The following is a 25,336-nucleotide window of genomic DNA, read 5'->3' on the forward strand; positions in this document are numbered from 1 at the left end:
TCCCCAGGTGATGGAGTCGTTAGACTCGTGGAGCCGCTTCATCGAGCTGCATGCCTCGGTCCGCGACTGGATGAAGAAGCAGGCTCCGCTGGCCCAGCAGCCGCGCACGCTCAACACCCTGCCAGAGGCCAGGGATGCGCTCAACGAGTACAAGGTAACGAGACGGCGCGGCACGTGTGCGGCACAGCCAAGTCGACGGAATCATAACCCAGACGGCATGCCATTCACTGATTAGGAAGCATTGTTTTGAATTGGGCTCAAGGGAATGCTTGGGCATCACCAAGGCCTTCATCTTGATCTGTCACTTAAACGTTTTTTTATGAAAGCCTGATTATGGATGCACTTTGATGTTTTACTTTTTAGTTGGTCGACATAGCTCTGACCCCCGATGCTGGCCATTTAGGCTAGACTGATGTACAGCCCTCAGCAGACTGCGTGGTAGGTATTCTTTTTCCGACAAAACTGATAATAATTCAAAAGTCATGTTATCAGTCGGTCGAAACTCACTGCAAATAGATGCGCCATGCTCCACTCCTTCGATAGGGCCTATCAATAAACAAAACATACGCCTTGTGCGGCAACAAAATGTAAAAGTTCGTTTTGGTGGCAAATCTAAACTTTTGGGTTTTGTTGCCAAACTGGATGGAAAATGCATACGATGGTAATGTCAATCTAAGCTGCGGAGTCTCGCGCATCTTGCTGTTACGATTTCTGAGTGCCCGATAGCATAGTATTCGCGTTATTCTCGGTTTTGTCGAAAAAAGAATACCTACCACGCAGTCTGCAGAGGGCTGTACCATCTATCTAACACACCTCTGTCTGTTTCCACAGGCCGCTGTGAAGGAATGCAAGTGGGCGACGCGCAAACTGCACGAGATGGCCACCGAGCTGTCGAGTATCGGCGAGACGTCGAGTGTGGACGCCCTCACCGAGCGGATGTCATCGTGCGAGCACGATAAGATCGAGACCGAGACCCTGCTCAAGGAGAGGGTGAGTGGCGGGGCGTGTGGAGAGCTGGAGGGAGGGGCTGGGATGAACTGTCTGAGTGGACAAGATGATACAATGGGGTGAGGTGGGACTGAATAATCGGTCGGGGCAGGACTGGGCCGAGCCTCTCAGCAGCGATTATTCTGAGCGTGGTGCGCTTAAGTGGCCGTGCATCCTCACCAGTTGATAACAAAAAAGGCTGATCAGTGATGCTTCCGCCCAATGGTTGTGTGAACATAACAAGCACAATTTCTGTGCCCGGCGGTTGGTTTTGTGTCTGGAATACGTTGCATCGTTATTGCTCGTCGTTTGTCCCTCTCCGCGGACAGATGTCACTGCTGATGGAAATGACTGAGGAGTGGGAACAGTGCGAGCGTAAGATGAAGGACGTGCACGCGTGGTGCGCCACCTCGCGCGCCGCGCTGGAGTCGCAGCAGGCGCGCCGACGGCCGCTGCGCGACCAGCTCGCCTTCTGCGAGAAAATGTCCAGCGACAACGGCATCCAGCGCACGCGGCTCGCCATGGCCGTCGACAAACTGGGGGTGAGTGGGACCGACCGCCGACGGACCGGCTGCGCTCACGAGGGATGAAGAGATGCGCTAATTCAGCTCATTATAAGACCCGACATAAGCATGACCTAACGTTTGGCCACGGTGCTTGCAGTGGCTGAACGTCTTCGTATGTATCGCTGACTCGACAATATCCCCTCGACGCCGGATTCACTGCTTAGTCTAATTCTGTCTTCCTGTTCATATTTTCCTCTGCTGTCGTCAGTAACCTTCAGATGCCTCTGAACGACGTTCTTTTGCGAGCAATGAAAAGGCAGGGACGGTAAATTCTCCCTGCTTCAGGCATTTCCGTCGTAATGGCCGTTCGGCGCGGCCGGGCTGTCTGCCGCCACCGGACATTGCTAACCCTCGAGATACGGAATCAGCGGTCTTCAAGCGCTCATTCTTAGGGGTCACCTGTCTTTGACAAGGTTATTTGATAACCACGATCAATGTGATATTGTGTTTGTTATCTGAATGGCGCGGTCAGGTGTCAGTGGTGAGAGGCAGACACCGGCCTCCCGTCCCGCTATCAGGGACCAGCGGTGACTGATAGCGGCCCTTGACCGGCTAATCGTCACCTCACCGCCGGGTGAGGGGAGTGGCGCCGACCCGCCGTGTAAAAGGGTGACCCCACCCGCTGGGGGTGTCACAGCCGGGGTGTCATCCGCCGCGGACGCTCAGTGGGCTGACCGTCCCCGTCCGTCGTCAGGTCCACTTCCGTTCGGGCTACTTCGACGGCGCCTCGGTGGTAGAGGAGCGGCGGGCGGAGCTCGAGACCGAGCTGCGCGCACTGCAGACCACCGTTGACCAGCACTGCCAGGCACTTGGCGTGTGTGTTGCCCAGTTGGAGCAGTACCAACAGGTAAGCAGGGACATCCATTCCCCTCAGCCGAATTGAAGCGGTATCAATTAAGATTTAAAGGTGAGCAAGGGACGCTCCTACGTCTCCCGTACCTAGAGCAGTTATATCAAAAGGGGGAGCGGCAGCAGAGGAGGATTTATACATTTATGCACCCGAATTCCACATTTTGCTCTTCCTTATAATCATCATCCTTGTCTTGTATCAGTTTCCACTACGTTGACTGTGGCCCCGACTCTGGCCTGGCCGATCAGACCGCCCCATGATGCCACAGTCCTGTGATCCTGTACCCCGGTGCACGCGCCTGTTTCAGCTCGGCCCGGCGCGCCGCCGGTCCAGCAGCCTGCCACCGCTGCCCGACACTTCGCCTTCCTCAGCATCATCTACATCGTCATCGGCTTCCTCATCCTCGGCTTCCTCTGTCGACACTGCCTCGGCCGGCCGGGCTGGGACACGGCGATCGGCCTCAAACAGCGCGACAGCGCGTGTGGCCGGCCGGGTGCGATCGCCAGAGTCCTGGACGGCGGGTCGGCCGCGCTCGCCTGAATCCTGGACCGCCGCCCGGGCACGCTCGCCAGAATCCTGGACCGCCTGTCGGCCGCGATCGCCTGAATCCTGGACCGCCGCCCGGCCGCGCTCGCCTGAATCCTGGACAGCCGGCCGTGCGGGCTCGCCAGAGTCCTGGAGTGCATCCGAACGCTGTCCTGCTTCTCCGGGGAATGCCTCTCCGGGGAATGCCTCTCCTGCTGGTCGGCGCTCCCCGGCCGGCCGCCGACCCGCCGGGGATCCCCGGGAGGCGGCCGGTGCCGTGGTCCGTTTCCTGACCCCGGACGCCCGGCCGGCGGAGGACACTCCGGCGCGGGACGGCCGCGCCAGCCGGCGGCGCGCGCTGACCCCTCAGACGAGCGGCGATCAGCTGCGCAGCTGCGTGCGTAACGCGCGCGCCCTGCTCCGCCATACCTGGCGCATGTGTGCGGTACGTGGCCGAGCGGGGAGATTAGGCTCCGCTATCCCGCAACCACCTGTCAGTAGGTGTCAAAACTCCTATCGAAAACCTATCACAGAGCCGACAAGCCGGATGAATGTTGAGCTCCGGGTCAATCTGCTCCTTTTCATCCATGAAAGTCCTCAATTCTGAAGTCACTTGCTAGTTATATGCCAACGCGATAGGCAGTTTACCGGGAGTACTTACGACCGATTGCTTATTTTATGAAAGTGCTCTCCAGCATATGGACGCTTTCTTACTGCGAGTAATGAATAGAATCACAATAAAAGTTTAGCCAATAAATAGGCTAGCTGAATATTTGTCATCGAAGGATCGCCTTTTTTTAAACTATTGGTTTCTCAGGTGTCTGTCAATTTTGAGTATTACGTGTTTTTTAAAGCCTTATCGCGATGTTCCCCGCCTCTCTGTGGAATTATTGTCTTGAGAGATAGGCCTTCTCTTAAGAATCATTGTCTTTGGAGATAGGCGTGATACCCCCCCCCCCCCCAACTCCCGAGTGGACGCCGGGTTAGACTGATAGCTCCGAGTGGAGAGCGGGTTAGATCAATCTCAGTGACACCGCATCGTATAGTTAATCCTCGTCGGGATTCATGCCGCCGCCAACAAAGTTTACGACGCGAAACCTTATCGTGTGAGTGTTATAGGGAAGCCTTAGATGTTTCCTACTACAGCGTCCTTCCGGCCTCAGTGCCTCCCGGTTCGCTCTGCTGGCGCCGCCCGTCCGGTATCTCCCGGCGCCGATTCTGACCAAACCGTGTCCACAGGACGTCCAGACGCTGCGCGCGCGGATTCTGGAGGTGGACCAGCAGCTGCGCACAGTCTCTCAGCCGGCGCACGTGGCAAAGGACCGGGACGCGGCGCTAGCCCAGCAGGAGGTGAGTGAGGGAGCCGAGTGGCTGGGGAGGGCGGCCGCCGGTGGTGGCAGCGGTTACGGTGGACGAGGCGGTACCTTTCGCATCCCGTGGCCAGACAGCGGGGTTCAAACCCCTCTGTCAACGCATCAGTCGTATTATAGAACGCTCTTGTTCATACCTTAAGTTGGGTGGAAGTATATTGGCTCACCTGACGTCAAATCAGTTACCTACCCACCCTTCTTTGTGACTAGTGCCCAGGTGGGCGCAGTGCCGCCTCCCGCCCTCTCCCGCCGCCACTAGCCGGGCGGCTGCCGCACCTCTGGGTGGTGGATGTCGCACCTTGTCGCTCTGTCCCTCACTGGGCGCTCCCGTCCCTCGTCTCTGTCGCACCTGTCGTATGGGGTGCCGGCCGCACGCGTGTCGTTCGGTCGCACTGCAGTTGGCTTCTGCGGCTCTTTTGCTGGTGATTCTGTGCGCTTTTGGCCGGGCCATGGACGGGAATCACGCTCTTGCCCTGCCTTGTCACGGTGTCGGGTCTCTGGACTTTTTATATTTGGCTGCGGCTGTCTCCGGCCGGCCGGCCCGCGCACGGCACTCCGCACCATGCACCGTCACTACCTGGCTTGGATGTGTAGTGCTCGGCTCCGTTTGTGGCGGCGGCGGCGGCCCCTGGACGGCCTCAGTGCAGGGGAGGCGGCGGCCGATCAGCCGCTATACGCTCACAGTGGCCGGCCGGAACGCATGCGGTGGAGTAGCACCTAGCCATGATCGGTATGCCCGAGCTCTCAGTGCCTGCTGCGTGCACGGCATGCGTCGGGTGGCCACTGTGGGCGGATAGCGGCCGCTCGGCCGGCGCCCGGACGCCGCCGCCACCGCCGGCGCACCGGCTGACCGACTGCTCTGTTCACAGGACTGTCGAGAGCGTATCAAAAGCTTGCACGCCAAGATCACCGCCAGGAATGAGCGCATTAAACTGTTGATACAGCGCGGTAAACCTGATCCCGATCCACTGCCTGCCAATCCTTGACTGTGAGAGAGCGCGCGCAGGCCGGCCGACCGGTGCCTTTTCGAGTGACTGCTGTGTGGAGAGCTTTGTTCAGTGCGGCGCGAGTCTGCCCTGCGCGGCAGACGACAGGCGAACGTTGTCGTTTGATAGAGCCTGTGAGTGCATGGTGGTTGTAATGTCATGAGCGGAGTGCCAGTCGAGGGAAGGGAAGGGAAGGGAGGGCTAGGAAGCCGGCGCTCGGTGGTGCTGTGCACGAACGTCGATCGATGCATTGCAAGGTGCAAGTTGGCGGCAGGGCAATTTAGCCCCTCGGCGTTGTATATCGCCCTCGGCCGGCTAGCTCCTAATGGCGTTACCATGGACGCGATTCAAAACAGTCGGGGTTCCGTACCGGGTTGTGAGCGCTCTTTGTGTCGTGACCCCGTACGTGTGTGGGCGCGGGCGGAGCGGGGTCCGGCCCGTCCGCTCAGTTTGTGATACACGTGTGTTCCGTGGGCAGGCCGGCCCTGTGTTGCCGCCCAGCTCGCCCTGAGGGTGCATGTCTGAGCGCGTTCAGGTAGAATATACACAGAGTCTACGGTAGAGTGTCAGGAAGGATGGCTGCGAGGGACCGACAGTGGTGAGAGATGGGAGGAGCGGTGAAGAGCAGGAGGAGCTGCCGCCCAGGTGCGCCCGCCGTCGGCTGTCGATGCCGCGTGCACTAACCGTCCGTCGGCTGCCGTCCGCCCGCCTGCCGTAACTGATCGGTGATCACTAACCCTCCCTCTCGGTGCGCCGCGCGCGCCTCCGGACCGGCCGGCAGTGGGACCGAGCCGCGCGCCGTTCTGCCACAGCCGGACACTGTCAGTCCGGACCGCCGCGCGCCGGCCCGTGTCAGCGAGCGGTCTGTGATCGCCACGCGCGCGAGACGTGGTCTGGCCTCCCCGTCCTGCCCTGTCCCGGCCACCTCCCACTGCCCCACACCGGCCCCGTCCCCGCTGCCCCACGCCTGGCCCCGCACGTCACCGTCAGCTCAGCTGGGAGCTGCTGCTGCTGCCTTCCCCTGTTTTCCAGGCTAGGTTTGGAGTGCTTCCGCCGCCTTCCCGTAGAGTACTGCCGTGTGTATGTTTGTGTGTGTGTGCGCGCTGGCTTTGTGTAGTTTAGCGAGTGACCCAGTTGACGTAGAGATTTGTCCCTGTGACTAAGAAATTAACAGATAAATCGCGTGATGATTGTGACGTGCCGGTTTTACGGGTGCCTGAAATGTAAATCTACATTACTACCGCGACTGAAATGGAAAATGGTTGCCATTGCCCTTTACGTCGACTTCGCTTTGCACTGACAAATTTTCACTCTAAGAGCCTCGATAAGATATACATATTGCTTGGTATCTTAAGAGTTAAAATTCGTAGTCCTCTATTCGAATGAAAGACTATTTCGGCGTTCCAGCTTAATTGGATTGTCATGCCCATCCCCTATTCGACCAGCCTGCCATTCTGAGCAGTGGCTTCTGTCTGAGCTAAACCTGTGGCTACACACAATGGGCAAACGGTCGATGCCAGCTGATAGTGTGTACGCTAAACTGACTGAACGGCGCTTCAGCTTACCTACAGCTAAAACAGCGACGAAACTCCCGCCAGTGCTGCCGTCTGACGAATAAAGTACACTACAGATGCATGTGTAACACACCAGAGAAACATATTACATCCACGCAATGCCGCAACTGTTTGAATTAACGACAAGTGGTTGGATTTTGGTTTCTAAAAAAGCGCCGCGCTCACTTGATGAAAGTTAATACAACGAATCGTTTTTTTTTTTAGAGTGTATTTTCTTTTATTTATGTGGAACTCTTGCAGATGGCGTTTGCCGTGACGTGTTTCGAAGCTATAGCCGTTTTCGTTTTGTAACGCCGCTGTGATGTTCCAGGCCGCGACTGAGAGCGGCGTCCACGACGCAGAATCGGAGGCGCCTCCGCCAGAAACTATCGAGGTGAGCAGTCGGGTTCACGAGGCTGGCAGTCACGGGAAATACCGCACTATTCAAAGGTCAAAGTCAAGTATCAGAACCTTTCCTTGAAGTCTGGGTATGGCACTCCACAAGAGTGTCACCCAGTGATTGTGTTTTCCCTGTAGTGTTTGCGCCGTGTGTACACCGTACAGCCCCCGCGGCTCGGCTGACGGCGGTCTGTCTGTCGCTCAGATGGAGTCGGTCCAGCGCTGTCTGTCGGAGCTGGAGGCGCTGGTGCTGCGGCTGACAGTTCTGGAGGACATGGTAGCCGCCCGACAGGCGGCGCCACCGCCCGCCGGCCAGCCGAGTCGCCTCCCCGACCCCCCTGCCGAGCCGCGCCCCGACAAGGGGAACGCTGCGGGCGGCGACGGGCCGATCTCGCTCGGCTCGGACGCAGAGAGTACCGCCTCAGACATGCCGGAGCTCGAGAGCTGGCCCTCGTCCGACAGTCTAGACGCGACCACCGAGGCGAGCCCGAAGCCTGCCGACCGGACGGAGGAGCGGCCGGACACCTGTGCCGACTCTGAGGCTCTGACTGTTCCCGGGAGTCCGGAGGACAACCCGGAGTCGGAGCGGCGTCAGCCGGACCCGGCGCTACTCTCGCCACCCGGCCGGGACAGCGCCGACTCGGGCAGGGGGCGCTCCAGTGAGCTGGACTCTGAGCAGCAGCGGACGCCGGCCGTCAGTCCCGGGGCGGACAGCACGGACACGGGCTACCGGCCGGTGTCCGCGGACAACACCGGACACGCGGACACGACCGGACACGCGGACAGCCTGGTGGACGACCTGGCAGGCCTGCGGAAACGGCTGGAGGAACTGCGCTGGCAACGCATCTTTCCATCGAAGGTGGGTCGGGCGACGATAGGCTCCCTGGTGAGATAGGCGAGCTGGACAGGCGGCTATGTTGGGTCAGGAAGGACAGCCTTCCATAGTGGGTCAAGGGAGGGCAGCGTCCCCTGGTGGGTCAGGAGGGTTAGCGTCCCCTGGTGGGTCTGGGAAGTGCACCGGCTCTGGTGGGTCAGATAAGGACATCTGCTAGGCCAGAAAGTCTGTCGTCCCTGGCGGGTAAGTGAGGGACAGGGTCCTTGGGTGGTCAGCGTATGATAGGATTAGGGTCCCTGATGGGTGAGCAGCACATCCGTCCCTGGTGAGTTAGAGAAGACAGAGTCAAAGAGGTAGCGATAATCCATGGTTAGTCCGTTGTGCCAGAGCGAGCGCAGCATTCCCGATGGGTTGGGGTGTGGTAGAATGAGGCCTGTTGACGCGATGTGTGGGTTGAGGTAGCCGTCTGCGTTGAGTCCGGTGGCTAAGGGAGACAACCAGGCACACCTTCAGCCGACGGCTACCGGCCGGCCTTGGTCACGCCAGTACGGAAGTATTCGATCTTGGCTCTGCGCGTCGACCATTGTGTACTTAGCTTACTGCGCAGCCCTGAGGGCACGCTCGCTGACAAGTGACATTACTCCGGGTGGGGGGGGGGGGGGGCAGGTAACCGGCACGTACTGACACGCCGCCCCTTCCCCCACCCCCGCCCCCGCCCGCCTGCAGGGGTTGGTAACGACTGGGTCGATTGATTTGGCTTCCGTCGTGGCCGGTGGCAAACAGAGGAACAGAATGCACAGAATGGCGTGTGTTGCTGACATGCTACTCGCTACTTAGAGGCGCGACACGAGTCCGATGACTTGTAACATCCCGAATGCTGAAAGATTGGAAACTTGGATTTCGGAATAACAAAGCTTAACGCCTTGGGGAATTCACTTCAAAAGTTACCTTGAAAATTTGGTCAACTTCGGGAGACAATTGAAGGCAAAATCAGATAAAGCAAATTGTTGCACGGTTCATTTAAAATCGGGGAATTGCATTTAAATCCTTCAGTTTTGTAAAACGTACGTACGTGGTGTATCTCGTTGGAAGGCAAGGCTCACGTGAAAATGATTCCACGCTGATAGCGGGACAATACCTGCTGATATCAACTATCGTGTTGTGTGTGGAAGGTCCGCCGTTAGCCAAAGTTGTTGGTCCCCCCGCTGTGTTCGTGACTCAGAGCTTCTGCTGTCGGTAATAGCCGCCTGCCGGGAGGGTCGAGGGCCACTTGTGTCGCCCCGGCGCAGTGTGGACAGACTGCGGGGCCTATTTAGATCCAGCTGTGACCGGTGGCCGTCAGGCTGCTCAGGTGGAGCGAGCATTCATTGGCCAGTGGCGGCTCGACTCATGTCATTGACTGTTGATACAGTAAAGTCTATGATACCGTTATGATACAGGCTGCTGTACTGATATAGTAGTCGAAGCTGAGCGGTTTGAGCACTAAATTTGGGCTGGTCAATCATCAAGGTGAACGAGTTTTTGTATGAAGTGGTCTAATAAACTTGTTGAATTGGATACAGACAACTTACCAATCCGGTCTAGCCTAGATGGCGCATATATTCACCAACCATTGGTCGTTATGAATAAATTTGGTTCACGCACTCACTGCATGACAAATTGTCCATCCTCTCAAGAAAAATCCCATCTTGTTCCTCTTCTCTAACGCGATGCATCGACCGGGCCTGGCTTGTCAAGCACCTCTTCACCGTTTAATCTTGAAATCAGTTGATATTTTGATCTCAAGCTGTCAAAGTTTGTGAATGGATGATAGAGGGACCGCATGGCCTGCCAGGTTGTTCAATAAGAAAAGTTTATTGTTTGTGTCCGGGTCTGACAGTCCGGCCGTATTCACGCGTTTCTCACTCACTATTGCCGATAGAATTAGAAAAGTAGACGGGCGGCGCGGCGAAAAGATACGGCGTACGGCCATCTCTCGCCAGTTGACCGTCGAGTTCTTGCAAAAACTTTGGTTATAAAGCGTGCATATTTTCAGCATCCTGTCCTTTTACATGATAAATGAAGACCGCAGTAACCGGGCTAGACGGAGCACACGCGACTCGGCTTTTACCGGACCTGTGGCCTACAAAGGGACACTTTGTGCCGCTCCTCATAATTCCTTTTTCGGAGGCTAACGCTCACGTTTTTCACGTTTCTGTGGCTGTTTTGGAGTAGCATAAGTTAGGTTACCTGCTTTTAGACTTCCACAAGCTTTTGAAGAATGTCGTATATACCCGATTATGTTGATCCGAAATGACAGTCCTGCAGAGTCGATATTTGAAATGGCCGACATTCACCTCCCACGGCGCCCCCGCGTTGCACAGCGCAGATCACTGGGAGACCGTCGGTCCACCTCATCCCCCCTCTCCCCACCCATCCCCGCGGCCCGCCGGCCGGCACCGCTGGCGGCGGCGACCATCGGGGAGCGGGTGACGTCATAGCGTGACGTCACCGCCGGGCCCGCCGGCGGTGCCCGCCCGCCCGCTCGGCCGGTGCAGTCGGCGCCGCCCGCGCCGCCGCCGGGCAGTTTGGGCGCGCGGCCGGCCCGTGTGGGGTGCAGTGGGTGCACGCTGGACATGTGTGGGCGGCGCCACGCGGTGGCCGTAGCGCCGAGCGGATCCTGGGACCGATAAACACAGGATATTGACAGGTACGGTGGACGCGGGTCCGGGGGAGGTGGATTTGTGTTGTGGTCTGATGGTAGCTCACATCCCACGTGGTGTGCTGTTGGTGTCTTGGATGGACTGTAGGCCTGTCAGCCTTATCGGAGCTGCCCTTTAGACATGTCGTGAGTGTAAACTCGCTGTAAAAGAATGTTTCCGGATATCCTATCAACATTTCCTAGATGCTTGTGAAGTTGGCCTGATGGATTGCTATTTTTGGCGTTTGTTTAGCTGTTCACCTTACCGACGTAGTGGCCTCCCAACGTTAACACCCGTGCCCCCGTGACCCACGTCTGAACTGGGGCTCTGACGCTATCGTATGTTATGATAGCGGGGTGTCGCTCTGCCGCCGGCCGACCCGGTGGTCCAGGCCGGTCGGGTCGGCGGGGAGCCGTGCTATCTCTGACTGCGCCGCCCCTCCCCTTCCGTCCCCGTCCGCGGCTCTGACGCCGGTACTGACACTCCCTCGCCGTTCAAACGGAGTTCGGCGCGTGCGCGGGCGGCGCGGGGGAGGGAGGGCCGCCGGCGGGGCTGCGCAGCGCGAGGGTCAGCGGGCGCCGGCCGCGCCGCGCCGGCCCGGCTCTCAAGGTCGGCAGACGCGGCCGCGGCGGCAGCGCAGCCGGCGCGGCGGCTGCGGGGTCACGTTGGGCGCCCCTCCCACCGGCTCACCGGGCACTGCAGAGTGACCCGGCGCGGACCGGCCCGGGGCGAGGGGCGCGCCGCTGGCCGCTGGCACCGCTGACGCCGCGATTTGTGATGGTTGGCGCTGGTCGTCGGTGCGGGGAGGGCCCCTGTGACTTGTGAGGTAGTGGGGGGGGGGGGGGGGAGGGGTAGTGGTTGACATTGGCTGACGGCGAGCGTACTCGAGATTATTCGGATGAGTTTGCAGGATGCAGGGGAAGTGACACCTAGCCTATTCGTGCAAACCTTTTACTGTAGATATATTGGGCGGCAAATTATTGTTTTTGCTATCATAGTCGTGAACAGCGATTGACCCACTGACAAGAGTTTTAGGAGTAGTGCAGCTTTTCTGGGTAACACTATTGAAAGCTCATGTACACTTTTAGAAAGTCGCTGGTGAGTCATCCTTAAGCTCGTGACAACGTAGTTGGGTCTCATCACTCCTGCGGGCTGCCAGCTGCTGCAGCGGGCGACACGCCAAGTACGCCAAAAATGCTGTCATGTAGCCAATCTCGGCACAGAAGCAGCTGCTGAGCGCATCGTCACCAGTGTTTACACTACCAAGCTGCGTGACTGTTACTGTTGTCGCGCTGCCCATCGAAGTGTGCTGATAACCTCGCTCAAAACGGACAGCGCGCTCCTGAAATGTGTTATCTTATTTCGACATCTGGACTTTCAGACGGAAAGTAAACAGACGGGCAATGTTCGGTTCATGACCAACCCGTCTCGAGTCGACTTATGAACGAAACATATAGAGAAGGTTTACAAAAGACATGTTATACCATGTCTGCGACAACTGACATTTAGTGTTCTAGAACAAGGAGGAAGTGTAAGGGTTGTATGACAGGGAGGGAGTTGGCTAGCTCAACCCAGGCTCAACCTACTCGCACATTACGTCAGGAGCGGGAGTCTGAATCGATCGGACTGTCCCGACTCCGACTCCTGAATGTTTTTGTGGCGTGTATATGTTATATACTACCCGATATACTATCAGACAGCTGGTATATTTACTCGGCGAATCTTTAGTGAGATATAATGGATAAGATGGAACTCCTGGTTTTCCTAGACACGGCTCAACTTCTTATGATTCATGCTATCTTAACGTACTTTTGAAGCAATCTTGACACTTTCGGGGGTACTTCAGGAGTCGGTATGCTGTTCCGCCTATCACGTCCTTGTTTGGTGCCGACAGACGATGAGCGGCGCGGCCGGGGAGCCGGGACGTTCCCCGGACTCTGGTGAGCTGGAGCTGAGTGTGGTCGGCGACGAGCCGATTCTGCCGGAGCCGCGGACAGACGTCCGAACTGAGGAGTACACGGACGAACTGGGCCGCCGCGTGGTGGTGACCACCACGGTCCGCACCACCTACGAGCGAGCTGAGGATGACGACGAGGGTAACGCCGTGATCCTGGAGCGGGTGCACCGCCGAGTGCAGCGGGTGGTCTATGTGGACGGCGAGCCCCAGGAGGTGGCGGAAGAGGAGGGTGGCCAGGGGCCGGCTGTCGAGTACGTCCCCGAGGACTTTGAGCTGCCGGAGCCGACTGAAACGGTCACCGAGGAGGAGTATGAGGACGACCAGGGCCGGAGGGTGGTAGTGAGGACAACGCTGAGGACCACCTTCGAGGAGACGACGGACGAGGACGGATGTGTTGTGATCCTTGAAAAGCAGCAGAAGAGGATACACAGACGCATCTACGAGGGCGATGAGCTGGTGGAGGAGGTGGAGGACGGCGACTCCCAGCCGGACGTCGAGGGCTCCGCCGGACCAGAGGTGCCTCCGCCCAGTGAACGCGTGGAGGTGAAGGAGATTGTGGACGAACTGGGGAGGCGAGTCGAGGTGCGCACGGTATACTTGACTACTTACGAGCAGACCACGGACACCGACGGTACTGTGGTCCTGCTGGAGAAGGTGGATACGCGAACCCTCCACACAGTCCTAGATCATGGTGACGGGGCAACGCAGGAAACGAGTGTAGAACATCCCACCCACAGTGAAACGAAGGAACAGGAGATGTTGGAAGATCATCCTACCCAACAGGAGTCGCATTCCGCCACCCGATACGTTTCAGAAGTATTTGAATTGCCTCCGCCTCAGACTCGAGAACAAATTGAGGAATATATCGACGATGAAGGCCGCCGGGTTGTGCTGAAAGTTGTGACGACCACCTCTTACCAGTTTCAGGACGATGACCCCAGTTCGGCGACCATCATCGAGCTGGTGGTGAGGCGAGTGACTCGCACTGTATACGTGAACGACGTGGTGGTGGAATTTGTGGAGGAGGATCCTTCCGAGCCGGAACGACGCGTGGTTCCTGCCGTCAGCGGGCCGGCTCAGGGGCGGGTGTCTCCAACTACTGGCGAGAACGAACAAAGTGTCGAAAATGGTGCCGAACAAACCCAGATCATGTTCCTTGACCTTGGTGAAGGGACAACGCAGGAAACGAATGTAGAACATCCTGCCCATAGTGATGCGACAAAACAGGAAATGTCGGTAGAACATCCTTCCCAGCCAGCGACCCAGTACGTTTCAGAAATATTGGAATTGCCTCCGCCTCATACTCGAGAAGAAATTGAGGAATATATCGACGATGAAGGCCGCCGGGTCGTGCTGAAAGTTGTGACGACCACCTCTTACCAGTTTCAGGACGATGACCCCAGTTCGGCGACCATCATCGAGCTGGTGGTGAGGCGAGTGACTCGCACTGTATACGTGAACGACGTGGTGGTGGAACTTGTGGAGGAGGATCCTTCCGAGCCGGAACGACGCGAGCTTCCTGCTGTCAGCGGGCTGGCTCAGGAGCGGGTGTCTCCAACTGCTGGCGAGAATGAACGAAGTGTCGAAAATGGTGCAGAACAAACCCAGATTTCTGGTGAAACTCAGCCATCAGTGGCGGGTGAGCCTGGGAGTGTGGCAGGGAAGCCTGACCCGATCGAGCTGCCTCCGCTGGAACGGCCAGATAGTCCTTCGGACACCACGTTGGCCCTCCAGCGGCTGGTCCACTGGCAGACGCCCTCTGTGGACACCCTCTTTACCGCCTCCCCTGCAGACACCTCTCCAGGCAAGACCGACACTGTGCGGCTACCGGAGTCGACAGAGGCCTGGCCGCGCTCCGACCGGTCACCACCGTCGGCGCTGGCGGCAGGGGCGGAGCCGTCGCCGGCAGAGCTGATGGCGCGCCACTTGGCTGAGAGCTCCGCGACCGAGGAGAATGGCGGACTGCCCAGTCTAGACGATCTGGCGCCGACAGAAGGTCGTGGTCCGTTCGAGTCTCCACCCTCTGGACCCCATGACACTCAGCTGCCTAGCCTCAGTGAGCTAGCTGACGCTGCGCAGAAACCCGACTGTGATCTGGCTCTGCAGAGGCTGGTGGGCTGGCAAACGCTGGCGGCGGAGGAAGAGACCGCTCCGGCGACCGGCGCGCGCCCCAGGCCGGCCGATCTCGCCGCCGTGGAGCGGAGTGTTGAGTGGCCGTGCAGTGAGCGACCTCCTCCGGGAGGGGATGCCGTCGATGGGGTAGCCGCCGTCAGCGCTGCCGAGCTCATGATGCACCAGTGGACTGACACGTCTCCTGCCAGTACCAGTGAGCTGCCGAGTCTCAGCGAGCTGGCCCAGACAACCACAGGAATCGAAGACCCCTCAGGCAGTCAGCTCAGCAGCAGTGAGCTTTTACCACCGACAGAGACCCCGAGTCAGCAGACCACCTCGGAGCAGGCCGTGCCGGATATTGCTGAGTTGGCAAGCTCATCGGCGGCACACGCGGAGGACAGTGACCTTGCCCTGCGGCGGCTGGTGGACTGGGCCCCTAGGTCACTTGCGGAAGACGCCGACGCGCCGAAGAGTGCTTTCGGTGTGCCGTCCGCCGGAGAATCTGTGGCGGTAGCTGATTGGGGTTCTCCTTGGCCACGCCTACAGCCTCCGAGAATGGAGGAAGGGGCGACCGGTGTCCTCACTGGTGTGCTGAGCCCAGCCGAGCTGATGGCCCGTCAGTGGGCTGAGACTGAGAAGTCTGGGGACGCCGGCCTGCCGGAACTGGATGAGCTGACGCCCACTGTCAGTGAGAGTTCTCCTCGGCAAGTGCCGGACGTCCCCCCGGAGCGAGTGCCCAGTCTCAGTGATCTGTCGGCTGCGCAGGTGACCGCCGACACGTCCCTGGCCCTTCAGAGGCTGGTGGACTGGACGGGGCCTGTGCACGGCGGGGACACTGCTCCGCCGTCTACCAGAGAGGCGGAGCACGCCGTGGAGCTGCGAGACGTGGCGTGGCCACCGGCCGAGCGATCTCCGCCGGCGAAAGCTGCGACCCGGGCGGACCTGACCCCGGCCGAACTGATGACGCGTCAGCTCGGCGTCAGTGACGCGCCGGAGTCAGATGTCAGCGGACTACCGGAGCTAGAGGAGCTGCGACCGGATGTGGAACCGGAGCATCGCCCCTGCCCTGAGCGGGTTCCCAGTCTTAGCGAACTGGCGGCAGCGCAGGTGACTGAAGACACTTCTCTGGCCTTGCAGAGGCTGGTCGGCTGGGCCGCGACGCAGTCCGAGGAAGGTGTCGCAGACCCCGACGTCAGTTCTGCAGCCGGGCACACTTCTGCGCAGCACACACCCCCTCGGGCCGCTGAAATTGACGCAGACGAGATGGCTGCTGATGCAGACGATAGCCACATTCAGCAGCCTAAGAGTTCTTATCAGGAGAGGGTACCAACTCTCAGCGAGCTGGCAGAAGCACAAGTGACTGAAGACACTACTCTGGCGCTGCAGAAGCTGATCGGCTGGGGGTCGCCGGAGGCAGGGTATGAAGTGTTCCCTGTGGACGCTGAGCGCGCTGAGCCCATCGTACAGGAGCGAGATGTGAGCTGGCCTCGCCTGGAGAGCCCTCCGGCGCCACACGACACTGCTCCAGACGCCATGATGTCTCCAGCTCAGCTCATGACGCGTGTAGTATGTGAGGAGGTCAGTCCCAATGACCGTGGACTGCCTACTGTCGCCGAGTTGGCCACGTCAGGGACGCTGGGGTCCAAAGAACCTGTGTCGTCAGACGATTCGCCCGCAGCGCCAGAAGTCACACAGGATAAATCAGCGGTAGTGCCTCACGAAATGACCGATAGCCCCGCTACAGGGAAGCCTGAAGTGCGAGAAGAATCTAAGACAATGGCGCGGGAAGAAAGTAGTCCTCCAAGTGAAACGAAACCAAAGTCCAAGAACAAGAGGAAAAGGAAACGCGGTAAGAACGCATCAGGGGGTCAGGCCGACAAGCCTACAACCTCGAGCACTGCTTTGGACAAAGCTAGTACTGAAACCCCAACAACTGGTGACACCGGCAGTGTCAGTGGCCAGGCCGAGACGGTAGATGTCAACCCCGCCATCGTTTCAGAGTCTCCATCTGCCGCTGAAGATCGGTTATCTCCATCGGACCCGGCTGACCCCGTCTACCGGGTCACGACCGAGGTGACGCGTCTGTCGCCGGGCCGCTCGCCGCCGCCAGCCGACTCTGACTCGGTTGAACACTACACGGATGTGCAGGGCCGGCGGGTGCGTACCGAACGCACCGTCCATACCCAGGAGGACACGGAGCCGGACGGCAGCAGCGTTCAGCGCCTGGTGACGAGGGTGGTGCGAACGGTGAGAGTGGGCGACCAGCAGAGTGAGGAGGGAGAACAGCAACTGGAGCAGCAGGAGGGAGAGGTGATGGATGATGAGACATTGCCGGGGACACTCGAGTGGCCAGAGCCTGGTCGGGATGATTCCAGTGGTGACCAGAGGACTGAGGTTCGGGATGCGACGGAGCTTCCGCCGAGGGAGGAGATTGTGGACGATCAGCATGTCATCGTGTCTCCGAAGGATGATGTCGAGCCGAAACAGCAGGAGACCAGCGTTGCTGACGCCGACTACCCTCAGGGCCACAGTGCTGAGACCGACACGGGAGCTAAGATGGAAGAGCTCTCTCCAGAGCAGCCTGTCAAGGAGCCTGAGGATGTGAAGGACGTTTCTCAAGGAGATGGACCTGAGCAAGAGCAAGCATCGGGTGCTGAAAGTGTGAAAGATACTTCTCTTGAAATCAGCAGCGACTCAAAGCATCTTGATCCTCAAAAAGTAACAGTGGAAGACGAGGAGCAATCACGAGCTGGTCCTGTTGTCGAGACTCCACCTGAGGTTTTGCCTGAAAAGGTACCAGCTGTCGAGGAGATTAGTGTGAGGCCAGACGGTGACGATGGTCCAACACCGGACGCTAATAATTTGACTCTTGAGCACACTCCCGACAACAGTGGCAAAAAGAAAAAGAAGAAAGGAAAGAAAAACAAGAAATCACCAAACGCTCAGACATTGGCTAATCGACTACCGTCCTACGCTTCAGACGCCGCTAGTGTCACTCAAGACAAGAGGGTAACACAGAGTGGTGCTGTAGAACAACGTAACACCGGTGGTGCCTCTCTAGACTCAGTTTCAGACTCAGTTTCTGGAGATAAGGGATCGCCGTCAGAGGTTCCGGATACTGGGAATGGTAAACCTTTGGAGAAGAAAGGAAAGAAAAACAAGAAATCACCAAACGCTCAGACATTGGCTAATCGACTACCGTCCTACGCTTCAGACGCCGCTAGTGTCACTCAAGACAAGAGGGTAGCACAGAGTGGACCTGTAGAACAACGTAACACCGGGGGTGCCTCTCTAGACTCAGTTTCAGACTCAGTTTCTGGAGATAAGGGATCGCCGTCAGAGGTTCCGGATACTGGGAATGGTAAACCTTTGGAGGATGTGCCCAGGTCGGAAGTATCAAAACCAACATCAGTTCAGCAGCCCGAATCCAAAACGCATACAAATCAGGCATCCGGCGATGTTTTGGATGATGTGAACAGTCCTCTACTACAGAAGGAAGAACCGCTACCGGAAATGCAGAGTGTCTTAGACGACGAAGTGAAGAATACGACCACCGATGACACAACGCTTGAATCTTCCGACGCATTTTCTGCTGCTAGTGCGCCCACGGATGATCAGTGTGAAGATGCACAAGCCTCTGATTCCCGTGCTGATGTGCCTGCACCGACCGACTCCGCTAATGTCGCCCCAGACCACGACCGTAGTGAAGTACGCACACCGGAGCCGCAGAGGACCATGTCGCCCCCTCCACTGCCGCCAGCCACGCCACTGAAGACCGAGAAACAGGCGCTGGAAGAGAGCGTCGAGCTGGTGGACGGAAAGCTCCTGGAAGATCCGACCGTGGATATCGCGGTGGAGGATTCAGTAGATGAGCAAGGCCGACCGGTGAAGGTAAGGAGGATATTTGTCAGGTTCTTGGAGGAGGTAACCGATGAGTTCGGGGAGACACTTCTGGTAAAGCGCACTGTGAAGTCGGCACAGAAGACAACTGAAGCAGATGAAGCATTGCTGGTGGAGGATCTCGAAGAGCCCTTTCCGCACCAGACTAAGGAAGAGCTGGAGAGACAGGTGATTGGGGAGTGTATCCCTCGCGTGAGCGGAACGTTATTGGAAGATCCGCTGGTGGACATCTCTGTTGAAGAGGACACTGATGAGAGAGGAAGACCAGTAATCATCCATCACATCTGCATCACCTTTATGGAAGAGATCGTTGACGAATCTGATACGAAGATCATTGTGAAGCGAGTCATCCGAAAGCGTCATAAGATCACAGATATGCACGGAACATCAATTTTAGAAGAGGCCGAATATCCAGAGCAGCGGGAGGTGCTTCTCACCTATGTGGCGGAAGCTACGGAGACGTCTGTTCTGGAAGACTCGATGGTGACCGTGACGGGTGAGCTGACGGGCGATCCTGAACTCTCCACGACGGTTGAAGAAACTGTCGATGAGCTGGGACGACCCGTGCGCATTAAGCGTGTGTATGTGACCATTTACGAGGACGTCCTGGACAGCACTGGAGTCAAGCGGCATGTGAAGCGTGTTGTGAAGAAGACACAGAAGACAACAACGGTCAACGGACGTCCTGTGACGGCCGATATTTACGAACTCATCGAAGAGCCACCGATGGAGGAACAGGAGGAGCGCGTACTCGAAATGTGCCTTCCGCGCATCGAGGGTACGTTGCTGAAGACGCCAAAAGTCGAGTCATCTTACGAAGAGACGGTTGACAAGGACGGAAAACCTGTCACCATCATCCGTTTTTGTGTGACTGTGATCGAGGAGTTGGTCAACGAGCACGGTATCACCACCATCTACCGGCGCCGAATCAAGAAGATTCGCCGTGTGACGGAGCTAGACGGCAGCTCTGTGGTGGAGGAGTGTGATGAGCCTGACGAGGTGACCGAGCTGGCCACCACGGTACCCGAACTCACGGCGGAGGAGGTAGTGGCCGAGTGTCTGCCGCTGCTGCGTGGCCAGCCGCTGGTGGAGCCGCAGGTCGAAGTGGACGTACTGGAAGGTATTGACGACCGCGGTGCGCCGGTCACCACCCGGCGACTTCACGTCTCGCTGCTGGAGGAGACGGTGGACGACCAGGGCGTGCCCAGACTCGTCCGGCTGGTGGTGAAGAAGACCCAGAGGACGCGCGAGGTAGACGGTATCCGGGTTACTGAGAACGTCATGGAGCCAATCTTGGATCCGCCGCAGGAGGAACTCGCAGAGGAGGCCATCCAGCAGTTGTTCCCCGCTGTCTGTGCGGACGTGCTGGGGCGACCGACGTCGGAGACCCACCGTATGGAGGTGCTGAGCAGGGTGGACACTCCAGCCGCTCTCAACACCCTCACCATCACGGGTCTACAACGCGATCTAGACGATCAGGGCACTGCCAACCTCGTGAAACGTACCATCATAAAGCACAGACTGACATACCGGTTTGACGATAAAACTGTCGTCGAGGAGTGCGACGGACCAGAACAGTACGAGGTTCTCCCGGAAAGTGACAAAGACCAGGTTCAGGCGGTGGAAAGCCAGCCTGTGACCAGTGCTGTCCCTCTAGAGACGCCTGCTGCTCAGAGTCCTTCTAACGCCGGGCCGGAAGAGAAAGCAGCCGCTGATCAGCAGTTACCGGCTGTGGAGGCGGGCGGTAGGCTGGTGAAGCAGGTCCTGGAAGCAGCCCAGAACATCGTGAAAGTGGAGGAGCAGAGACAGCGGGATCGGCCGGAGGAGACCTCACAACAGACTGAGCAGACGTCCGTACCAGACGACCTCGCTGTGAGCAGTCCGGAAAAAGCTGAAGATGCTCGTGCACAGTCTGTGGATGCTGATGGCTCCCCAAAAGAAAAGGATGATTCCAACTTACCGCCAAACGAAGAGACCCCAATAGAGAGTGAACAGAAAGAAGACGCCCAGCTGCAAAGTGGTCAGGATCCTGGAAGAGTGTCTTTGGATTCAGACGTTGTAAGGGAAGCTGAAGCCACTTCAGTGGGCATCCAAGAGGATTCATTGAACGCAGCAGAAGCAGTGAAGCAGGAAACCTCATGGAACACTGAGGAGACGCGTTCGCAGTCACCTGAAGTGCCACTGGAGACGCATGAAGCCGTTTCTAAGACTGACCTAGACTCAGAAACGATTGAACGAACTCCATCGCCTCCCGGCGAGACTGATGACACTGTGGCGGCGGCCGTTGCGCCACCAGAACCGTTACCCTCTGCAGAGGAGCTGCGAGACGCCGCTGTCGGTGAGTGTCTGTCACAGCTGGAAGGCACGCTGCTGTCGGAGCCGGAGGTGCGCGTCCATCCTAGCCAGGTGGTGGACGAGGCCGCCGGTCCGGTGACTGTGTACAGGATCGTCGTCACGGCGCGCGAAGAGATTCCTGTGGAGGAAGCCGGTCGGGCGATCACAGAGACCGTGTTCACTAAGATCGCGCGCGTAGTGCCGGCGGACGGCCGCTGGACTGTCGAGGAGTACACCGAGCCGATGCGGACGGTGACACTGGCCGTGTCGGTGCCGGAGCTGACTGAGCAGCAGCTGCTGGGGGAGGCGCTGCCGCTGGCCCGCGGTCGGCTGGTGAGCGACCCCGTCACAGACACGCAGGTGACAGAGACTCGCGGTCCTGACGGCACTCCGGTGACCCTGCGGACAGTGAGTGTCACCACGGAGGAGATGCTGCCGCGCGCTGACGCCGCCGAGGTGCCGCTGAGACGCTCGGTGAGGAGGTGTCAGCGCGTGGGGGAGGTGTTCGGCCGGCCGGTGGTGACTGGTGTGACTGACAGTGAGCTGAGCGGGACTCTGAGCGCCACCGAGCCGCTGCCACTTCCGCTGGAGGGTGTGATGCTCGGAGAACCCAGCGTCACCAGTGCCGTGGAGCAGGACCGGGACGAGAGCGGCAGGCCGGTGACGACCAACACTGAGACGGTGACAGTGCTGGAGCAGATAACAGACGCGGCTGCCGCCGTCACAGTCTACGAGCGCGTGTTCGTCAGGATGCTGCGCTCGTATGTGATCGACGGGATGTTTGTCACCGAGGATACCGTGGAGCCGGTGTCGCGGCGCGTGCTGTCCACCTCTGTCCCAGAGATCACGCGAGAGACTGCCTTCGAGGACGCGCTGGCGTCCGTGTCGGGCGCTCTGTGCAGCCAGCCGTCGGTGTCCGTCTCTGACAGTGAGGAACTGGTGGACGGGGTGACGGTGACGGTCCGCCGCACCACAGTGACGCTGACGGAGAGTGTGACGGACGCGGCCGGCGTGCCCCGCGAGGTGAGCCGGTCGGCGACGCGCTGCCAGCGGCTGGTGCCGGCGCGCGGCGGCCGGGTGGTACAGACGGTCCGACCGCTGCCCGGCCCGCAGCCCTCCGACGCCGAGCTCGAGGAGGCCGCGGCGGCCATGTGTCGCGCGGCGGCGCGCGGGCTCGTCGTCGACACTCTCAGCTCGGAGACGATGGGTGACGAGGTGAGGGCCGACACCGACCGGCCGTCGCTCAGCCGGCGCGCCTGCGTCCAGCTGCTGGAGAGGAGGCCCGACGGCGGACAGGTGCGCTGGACGGCCGCCATCCTGCGGCGGATGGTCGCCACTGAAGACCGACTGGTGGTGGAGGTTTGGCCAGAGGGACCGACGGCCGTGCTCCTCCCGCCGCCGACCGCCCCCGCCCCCGCCCCCGCTCAGCCGGACTCAGTGCAGGGAGCCGCAGCACCGGCCCCAGTCACCGACACAGCGGGCAAGAAGAAAAAGAAGAAACCGAAGAAGACCAAGAAACTGGTGCAAATTGAACAGCCTGCAGCTTCGATCGATTCAACCACCAACGAAGGAGATCCGAAAGAAACACTTTCTCTTGAGCAGCTACCAGACTCTCAGTCAGCGGCGTCGCCAGCTCCAGAACCTTCAACCGAGCCCAGCGGTGACGCTACCCCTGCAAGGCAGCAGCAGAGAGAGGCGGTCCCGACGGCGCCTGCCACGCCGACCGACGAGGTGCTGCTGCCGGAGCTGGACGGCCGTGTGGCGGCGGCGCTGGCGGAGCTGCGCGCCGGCGCCCTGGAGGAGCCCGAGCTGCGCTGGGAGCACGTGGAGGGCGCGCGCGGCCCGCTGCGCCGCGCGGAGCTGACCGCCTATGTGCGCACCGAGGATCGGTTCGGCCGGCCGGTGGTGGTTCGGCGGCGTGTGGAGCTGACTGCACCGCTGAGCGGCCGGGCGGAGTCTCCGCCGCGCAGTGACCACCAGGAGCTGCTGGGCGCGGTGGTGCAGCGGCCGGCGGACGACAGTCACTTCGTGTCGCTGTCGGCGCACCTGATCGAGGGCGCGCTGACGGCTCCTGTGCAGGTGGAGAGCCGCACGGAGACGGAGCCGGGCGCCGACGGCCGGCCGGTGACGGTGACCCATGTGCTGGTGACGCAGCTAGAGATGGCGCCGGCGCCGGGCGGCTGGCGGCCGCGCCGGCGCACCGTGCCCGTCACACGGCGCACCTGTCTGGTGGGCGGGCTGACCGTACTGCTGCAGGAGACGGTCGGGGAGCCGACGCTGACCTGGCTCGACGGACCCGACCCGGCTGGAGGCGACCAGCCGGCTGGAGGCGACCAGCCGGCGACCGGCGCCGACCAGACACCACCCTCCGCTGAACCGGCAACTGTGGACGGAGCAGGTGACACGGCAGACAGCGAGTCGAGACAGGAGGCAGCTCTGGAACCACCAGGGAAATCAATAACGGAACAGAAAGAGACCCAGGAGAGTTCAACACAGAAAATCGTACAAGATTCTGTGCCTTCTTCTACTGACGACGTTGAGCCTATTTCCACGCTGCCGGAGTTTGACGAGCCGACTGGACTGCGTCCTGAGATCCCATCCAGCACTCCGTATAAGCAGCGCGGATCCTCTCTGCAAGACTCATCGCAGATCTACTCACCAGACGAGAACCCCGACCCGACGCGGACTCCTGCCGGGTCGCCGATCAAACCGACCGTTCTCCTGGTCAACGACAGTGTGCTGGTGAGCGCGGCGCCGCCGGACGACTCGATGGCGGGCCGCTCGGACGGCTCCCAGACGGAGGACAGCCTGCTGGACGGACCCGTCTCGACGGAGGAGGACGAGGAGACGGAGCCGGCGCTGGTGCTGCCGCCGCTGCCCGAGCTGGGGTCGCTGCCGGCGGCCGAACGCGACGTCCTGCTACCGCTGGTGACGGCCTACGGGGCACTGGGTCGGCCGGCGGGTGTGGCGCCGCCGCCGCTGCTGCCGGCGTCCACCACGGACGGCGGCGAGGCGCGTGTGCGCCGGCTGACGGCGCCGCTGCTCGAGGGCGCCAGCTGGCCCGAGCGGCGCTCCGACTGGAGCCGCGCGCTGCTCTGGCTGATGGCGCGCGTCGACCACCTGTTGGCCACGCCGGCCGCCAGCGACGACCGACTCCTGGAGGAGCTGGCGGAGCTGGCGGCCATGGAGCAGGCGCTGCAGCCGCTGCCGGCGCGGCTGGACCAGCTGCGCGACCTGCCCGAGGACAGCGGCCGGCTGCTGCGCGCGCTGGTCGCCCACCTGGCGTCCGCAGTGCGACACACGCGGGACCTGGTGGCCGCCCGGCGCCGCAGTCTGGACCGGCACGGAGCCGACCGGCGCCAGCTGGAGGCCGGCCTGGCCGACAGCCGCCGGCAGCTGGCGCAGCTGCAGAGCTGGCTGACCACCGTGTCGGCCGACCAGGACCCGGCGGCGCGCGAGCAGCAGCTGACGGAGGCGCGTGTCCGGCTGCGCGGTCAGCAGCGCCAGTTCTGGTGTCAGTACCTGCTGGCGCAGCGGCTGGCCGGCCCCGAGGGGGAGCGGCTGCCTGAGGCGCTGCTGCCGCTGCAGGCGCTGCTACACGACACGCAGGCGGCGCTGGAGGCGGCGCCGGCCGCGCTGCACCACTCGCCGCCGCCCAGCGGGCCGCCGGCCGGCCTGGCGCGCCTGCCGACCGCCGAGCGGCCACTCCGCGTCGACTCTCTGCCGGAGCTGCGTGAGCTGGTGCCGCTGTACCGGCAGCTGTCGACCCAGCTGGGCCAGGCGGAGCCGGCCGCGGCGCCGCACCGCGCTCTGCTGGCGCGCCTCAGCGCGGCGCTGCTGCTCTGGAAGGAGGCCGACCTGCGGCTGGACGAGCTGGAGGCGGAGCGCGCGCTGGGCAGCGCCCTGCTGGCCACCTACCTGGGCGACGAGGTCAACACGGACGACCCGGAGCTGCTGACCAGACTTGAGGTGAGGAGTGGCGGGGGACGGGTGGACAGGGCTGGGGAATCGAACGGACATGGTGTTAAGTCGAATTTTATGGAACGCACTCAAGTTATGTGTATTGAGTCTAGCATTCACGTAACGGAATCTATCGTTTAGGCTCCGTAGTCCGTAGTTCGCCATCCTGGTCTTAGTCTTAGTCCTAGTCTTAATCTCGGTCTTAATTATGTGCTGGTCGTGTTAACCATCCTGTTCCGGAATATCGCCAATGAAGTTTCGATTTTTCATGTGAAGAGAATTATTCATCCATGAATGTGACGTTTGTCCCCTTTGTCCGGC

At 60.0% G+C, this 25,336-nt stretch overlaps 2 protein-coding genes across 2 annotated transcripts in view; both read left to right on the forward strand.

Moving 5' to 3' along the window:
* LOC122392833 (nesprin-1-like) overlaps positions 1–5,841 on the forward strand; it is a 108,011-nt gene extending 102,170 nt beyond the window's left edge. Inside the window, exons 116-121 of the mRNA XM_043388145.1 lie at positions 8–154; positions 832–990; positions 1,317–1,529; positions 2,248–2,400; positions 4,168–4,278; positions 5,168–5,841. Of these exons, the coding sequence (XP_043244080.1) occupies positions 8–154; positions 832–990; positions 1,317–1,529; positions 2,248–2,400; positions 4,168–4,278; positions 5,168–5,284 (900 nt within the window). The 3' untranslated portion in view covers positions 5,285–5,841. The remainder of the gene's footprint in view (positions 1–7; positions 155–831; positions 991–1,316; positions 1,530–2,247; positions 2,401–4,167; positions 4,279–5,167) is intronic.
* Positions 5,842–7,159: 1,318 nt separating this feature from the next.
* LOC122392835 overlaps positions 7,160–25,336 on the forward strand; it is a 28,725-nt gene continuing 10,548 nt past the window's right edge. Inside the window, exons 1-3 of the mRNA XM_043388146.1 lie at positions 7,160–7,231; positions 7,442–8,095; positions 12,647–25,024. Coding sequence (XP_043244081.1) covers positions 7,160–7,231; positions 7,442–8,095; positions 12,647–25,024 — 13,104 coding nt within the window. The remainder of the gene's footprint in view (positions 7,232–7,441; positions 8,096–12,646; positions 25,025–25,336) is intronic.

The sequence above is a fragment of the Amphibalanus amphitrite genome, unplaced genomic scaffold (assembly GCF_019059575.1).
Source record: "Amphibalanus amphitrite isolate SeventyFive unplaced genomic scaffold, NRLGWU_Aamphi_draft 000503F_arrow, whole genome shotgun sequence".
NCBI lineage: Eukaryota > Metazoa > Arthropoda > Thecostraca > Balanomorpha > Balanidae > Amphibalanus > Amphibalanus amphitrite.